The sequence below is a fragment of the Apaloderma vittatum genome, unplaced genomic scaffold (assembly GCF_000703405.1).
Source record: "Apaloderma vittatum isolate BGI_N311 unplaced genomic scaffold, ASM70340v1 scaffold11999, whole genome shotgun sequence".
NCBI classification, from domain to species: domain Eukaryota; kingdom Metazoa; phylum Chordata; class Aves; order Trogoniformes; family Trogonidae; genus Apaloderma; species Apaloderma vittatum.
Genome location: NW_009736998.1, coordinates 1 through 6,589, shown reverse-complemented (window position 1 = coordinate 6,589; position 6,589 = coordinate 1). Strand labels below are relative to the sequence as shown.

Below are 6,589 nucleotides of genomic sequence, written 5' to 3'. Positions count from 1 at the left end.
GCTATATGCAAAGAAGTGAGCAGAGTCTCAACAAAAAAAAAGAAAAAAAAAAGTGGTATGTCATTGGGTCATGAAAGAAGACTTAGAAATTAACCATCAAGTGTAAAAGGTGTCTTTGCTGTTAATTTGGCCAGAAGGCAGGGGTGTTACTGAAGAATTTACTGTGCATGTGGTATCTGTGGGGTTTCAGAGAAATTTGTCTGTTGAGGCACTGGCGTTTGAACTTGGGTTTAACCTCAGATGACAACTAAGCACGACCCAGCTGCTGGCCCATTTCCCCCCATGGTGACACAGGGAGAGAATCTAAAGAATAAAGTGAGGAAATTTGTGGGTTGAGATAGAGACAGTTTTTAATAGGTAAAGCAAAAGCTGTGTGCACAAGCAAAGCAGAACAAGGAACTCACTCAGTGCTTGCCTTGGGTAGGCAGGTGTTCATCTCCAGGAAAGCAGGGCTCCATCACACGTCACCATTACTTAGGAAAACAAACAGTCACTCCAAATATCCGCCCCGTGCTTCCTCCTCCTTCCTCAGCTTTATATGCTGGGCATGATATCATATGGTGTGCGATATCCCTCTGGTCCCTTGGGGTCAGCTGACCCAGCTGTGACCCCTCCTAGCTTTTCGTGCACCCCCAGCCTACTTGTTAGTGGGGTGGGGTGAGGAGCAGAAAAGGCCTTGACTCTGTGTAAGCCCTGCTCAGCAGTGATGAAAACATCCCTGTGTTATCAACACTGTTTTCATCGAAAATCCCAAGCACAGCCCCCTACCAGCTACCCTGAAGAAAATTAACTCTGTCGGAGCCAAAACCAGCCCATGGTGCCCTTAGGACCTGAAATTCCTCCTCACATAATCACTGGCCACAGGAGGATACAAAGGCAGCTTCCGAACACCAGCCAGGGGCTGAGAATGACCTCAGTTCCCTTGTAAGCTGTCACAGATGGAGTGATGCACTTCACTCATAAGAGAGAAGTAGCACTATTTTTATTGATAGAAAATGGTGATTTATCAAAGTTTGTTAATAAGTGTGACAGCGGTTTAACCAGATTTGATGGCAAGGTACACTTGATTATTTACTGCATAGAGGACAGGGTCAGGCAAAACTGTCAGGGAGACCCTCCCGTTGAGTCATGAGGTTCAGAAAGGAACCCCCTTACGTTCCAAACTCCTCCTCAGATGAGAATTTAGGTGCTCCTGGATCCAGAATTGGTCAACGGTTTTATGACTGAAAGGATTCTATGTGCATGTATCCTTTTTATCACTTACCTAAGATTTTAAAGTTTCGGCACACTTACTCCCAATTCACTTACTGAGTATCAAACATGATAGGGGCTCTCTCAACCATGTGAGGTGTCACTACCCAGGGGGAGATCCTAGTGTGCAGCCCACAGCTGTGCAGGAGAGCTCAACAAGCCCTGGGCTGCCCACTATTTATGGAGTAAGAAAAATTACTTGGTCACATTCATATACCAGCTGTATTTCAGTTGGTACGTGCTCAACTAGTCCGCAGCTACTGTCATATTACCTGTCTCCCCCAAATCCACCCCCAAACCCACTTGGAGCCAGTTGGAGCCATCATGACCAGATGCATCTATTAACGGTCAGCCACTGGTGGTTATGGGGCAAGGGAGGATCTACTTCCGTCAGAATCACAGAATGGTTTGGGTTGGACATGACCTAAAAGGCTCAGCGTTGGGCTGAGTTACAGCACGGAGATAAACCAGTAGGAAGTGCCAACGGGTGGGAGTTGTTCTGCCCCCCTGCATACATTGCCTGACAAACCTCTAACCTAGTCCATTAAGCTGATGCAGTGGTCAGTGTTTGCAATAATTTTAATAAATTCAGTAAACAAGTAAAAAAAAAAATATTTAACAACATTAAGGTGCTAAGCCAAACACAAAAATGAGAAACGTAGATCCACCCTGTGCATTTCATTTCTTCTTTTAGTTTTCTTGCCTGGCTTTTCTGAAGCCTTTGCTTCTCTCTTCCGTTTCTTTTTTTGTCATTCATTTTCTTACATTCCCTGAAAATCGCTGCATTTTAATCTACACACAATAAATATATATTACATTTAGCTTAATCATGGACAATCTTTATCATTTCTAAAGATCTCTATGTTTATAGGTTTTGTATTGTGGGGTGATCTGCCAAAGTTTCCAAAAAAGGTTAAAAACACTGGAATAAAAATAAGACCGTGAAGAGCCCCAAACAAGATGACAAGGAACATGATCTTAAAAAACGTCCTGAAGATGTAGGTTTTTGCTGCAGCCAGGACAACTACTCCTAATATAGTAGAAACTGCACCTTGTAACACCGGGTAACCTAGTAGGGACAGAGCTCCGACTGCCCTTTCATTGGCTGATGAGCCTTCACTCGTCACAAAGGCGTAGGAAATATGAGCAGAAAAATCTACTGAAAACCCTATACAGATGACCAGGTTGATCATGGATATGGAATCTAGATTGACATTCCAAAATGTCATGAAACCAGCAACACCAACTATAACAGAAGCTATAGCAAAAGTTACCCACAAACAACACAACGGGTTGGGAATAAGCAAAAGGGAGACAACGAGCATTGCCCCGGCGGCAGTGACAACATTCTGCACGGTGTTCTGCACAATTACCAGGTACTGATCGTAGTAGATGAACGCTGGGTGGTAAACCATTAATGGAATACTGCACTGCTCAGCTGTCTCTCTTAACTGATTGAGAAGATTCTTCTCATCAACAGCTGAGGTCACATTCACCGTCTGGATGAAGAAACGTGAAGCTTCTATTCTATCCTGAGTCTTGTCAATGTCCCACTCAAAATCAGGAACAATTCTGAACAGTGTCATTAAGTTATTAATGAAGAGAGTCTGAGTGCTTATATTTATCAAACCAGCGTTTGCAAGTCCTGTGTATACTCTCAGCCATGACTCTGAGAGGTTCTTATCTACATAGGAAATGCCCTCTAAATTCTGTGTGCAGTTCTCAAGGCCAAGACGAACCGTTTCATTCCAGTAATCTACACTTGCAGTAACAACAACCATGATCCTGGGCCCATATGCTGAGAAGTACTTGTCGTCGGCATCGTAGTATGGAATAACGTAAGAGTTGTCACTTGCCAGATTTCGGAGATCAATGCCTTCCCTGATCTGAGTACATCCATAAATGCTGCCACCCAAATATGCTCCATACAGCAACACCACAAACAGCTTCATCCATTTATTTGTAAAAAAAGGACCGTAATAGTTTCTAAAAAATATGCTCATTGGATGTTCTCCTTCTGGCTCTTTGGTTTCAAGCTGAGATGAGTGCCTAGAACACTTGCCCAAACAGCAAGCATTGTACAAGCAGGACTTTACAGCCTTACCTTCGTTTACACGCATACAAGTTAGCCAGTGTCGATTTCCTTGCTCCCTCTTATGATTTAATGCAATAACTGCCCCAAAGAAGGTCATGGTATATATGTAACAGAAGACAAAAGCAGTGCCTGTATAGAGACAAAATGATCTCACGGATGGAAAAGCAGTCCAGGTGCCAATGAAGAAGGCCAAAACATCTGTGAGAGTGGTGATGGTCACAGAAAGCGCTGCCTCTGCGTAAGTCTCAGCCAGCAGAGATTTAACGTGGGATTTATCTTTTTTTCTTGAGCTTTGTTCCCAGGAGGCGATCATGATGAACATATCATCAACACCAACTCCTGCAAGAGGAGAAAAATCTAGTGCTGCAGTTTCCACTAACACCCAACAAAAGTATAAAATTAATGACATCTAAGTAATTTTGAAAGTTTGGCTATTAACATGGCTTTACTGCTGATGTAAGTTGAACAGATACAGGAAAACGGATCTGCTGCATGTAGCTGAATTTAACACATTTCAGAAACTTCTGGTGACCTGCTGGGTTGTCGATCCCTCACCTTACTCTGTTGATGGGCTCATAACAGAACACACTTACCAGAGCTGGACTACCTATCTCCTGTCCAGGTGTCCAGTGATGTAGCTGACATAGATTTAAATACATTGCTTACACTTGAAAGAGGTGGTCAAGCAGTGGATGGTTTGGGGAAGACCCCTGCCACTGCTTAAATTCATCATTCCCGTAGAACAATACTAATGAGCTGTTTTGGGGTAGACAAACCCATCCAGAGCTAACGAGGTATGTAAATGATTATGCATGTAGAAAACAGCAGGGGATGATACAGGGGAATGCAGTACTAGAACCCAGTCGAGCTCCCCTCAAGTATTAGCACTAGTAAAATTACCAGGGATGCTATAACAATGCCAGAAGTGTTAACAGTGCCACCCTCTCAGGTACCGTTTCCATGCCGTAGCAGTGGAACTGGAGTAGGCGACGTCTTCTGGGAAAAGCTGCCCTTCCACCGGAGCCCAGTGAGGGTACACTGAACTGAGCCGGTCTGAGGGACTGCCTATGGTCTGATGCTTACATCCTAAAAGACGGACACCCTCAGGTTGTTTTAATTCCCCTCTAGTCTTTGCATCTGAATCCAACTTGCTTTTTCGACTTACCTAGAATAAGAAATGGTGCATTTGCTACCGTGACCACAAATGGCACTCCACAGAAGAGCATCAATCCAAAGCTGCTTAATACAGCTAAACCAGCAGAAAGCACTCCACAACATGCAAGCCAGATATTATTTCTTATACAGCTCAGTCTGAAAATAATTTTAAAAGAATATCTTATATGTCAAATATTTCACCGACGTGTTTGGCATGACAAACGCACAGATACCAACAATATCCTGTCTGTCAAGAGAACTCTTGATGAAAGCTGCTATTTGCTAGGAGGGCTCCCAGGTGCCAGCACCGGCCAAGACTGATTTATACAGGAGGTGCTAAATACATTATTACTGCTGACCAGCTGTGTACGTAAGAGTAAAGATGTGTACTGATCTCTGTATCAGGTGTAGCATATCAGTGTAGTATGCAAACAGCTCACAGGAAGTAAATGCTGTGTAGAGAAACTTTCTCAGCAGACTGGCCAAGATGTCCCTAAGGGCTGTCTCAAGGATTCCCCATGAAATGCTCCCAGTTGGGAGGTTTTGCATCACGCTGCCATGGTAAAGAGTTGCCTCTTGCCCGATTAGTGGTATTTTCCAGGCTGTAGACCATTTCTGAAGCATGTGTCGGCAGAACCACCCTTGCTCTGTCTGCACACACAAATGACTGCAGGCAAGACAGCGGATACCCAGAAGCTGTACAGCCTAATGGGCACGATGCTGGATGCAAGCACTAAACCAGTAAGCCCACCCTCTTAGCAGAACTTGCTTTCTCAAGCACAGCACATGTACAGTTGCCAAATGTACAATGCGTCACCTTCCACCAGCACAAAGAAAGGGCAGGCTAAGTTCTCTGGGGACAGCAGGTAAGGCTCAGACTCTTACTAGCAAGCACAATACCTAAAGCTGTACCCAAATTTGCAGTCATCTATGAAGCTAGCACTCATTCATCTGCACCTTAACTGAGCAGGCGGCAGAAGAAAGGTGCAAATATCTTAACACGGTATACTTCCTCCTCCCTCCCCTGCTTCCTTCCCCTTTTTAACTGATCTTTACAAAGAATTACTGTCTTGTGGGCACGATGAGAATAGAAGCTACAAATGAAGCAAGAAAGTAGTAGAATAACCTTGGCAACAGCACCACTTATTCCTCCCCCCACCTCCAAATGATAACTTTTCTGTCTGACTCCTACGCATCTTTGTGGTGAATGACTCCACTGGGCATGCCAAGTTGAGCCGCAAAGCTGTATTCGACAGAAGTGCTCATGCTTCTGTCAGGCTGGCTAGATCATGCTCACCCTTCCCACATAAGGTGAAGTAGAACCCCTTCAGCATTAAAAGTGTTTACTTTGGCATAGTGTTTTTCAGTGCCAAAGCTACAGCACTTCAGACCTCTTGAAAAGATAAAAAAGGAAGAAGTGTTGAATTTTCTTTCAATAGTGTTAAAGCCATTAGCTACAAAAAGGATTCTTATGAGGCAGGGACTACGGAAGTGACTGATGGGTTCACAAAACAGACCAATGGATACTAGCATTCAAGCTGTGCATGTCTGAACTGAATGCTTTTTCAGGTGTTTGTCTGCTACTAACGAATTCCATTTAAGCAGTTGGGAAATACAAACAAGTAGGAGAGAAATAGCAAAGGAATACATTTTGTCCATTACAACATCCTGTGAAGCCTCTGGCTTCAAGAATGACTTCCCATGAGGAACAGAAACGAATTTAAACACGGCAAAAAAGAGTGGAGATCACCTCTCATTTATCCATAGCTTAGAAGACATTTTACCTTAGGCAAGAGACGACTGAAAAGGTTATTGTCAAGAAATACGTTATGGAGAAGAGTGGGATCACGCTCTTGGTATTTCCTTCAAACTCCTCTTGTCTGGACAGCGAGGTAAAGTAAGTCACCTGTTGTTAACGCAACAAGGAAAGAAAAGATGAAGCACCGCTACTCGTCTCTGTACGCGTGCAGAGGCGATGCCAAACATCACGCCGGCACTAACGCAACCCCGCGGCCCTCGCAACCCGTCCCCGCCTTCCCCCTCCGCCGTCCTGTCCCCTCCGGCGATGGAGCAGCCCGGGCGTTTCGG

General features: G+C 44.4%; 1 protein-coding gene across 1 annotated transcript; it reads right to left on the bottom strand.

Annotated features, from left to right (window-relative positions):
- Positions 1-2,078: 2,078 nt before the first annotated feature.
- Positions 2,079-6,407, bottom strand: PTCHD3 (patched domain containing 3; the record flags this gene model as incomplete). The annotated part of the gene is made up of 3 exons (XM_009877185.1): positions 2,079-3,685; positions 4,512-4,657; positions 6,286-6,407. Coding segments are annotated over 3 exons (1,875 nt in total), but the record flags the coding sequence as incomplete, so codon positions are not given.
- Between the last annotated feature and the right edge of the window lie 182 nt (positions 6,408-6,589).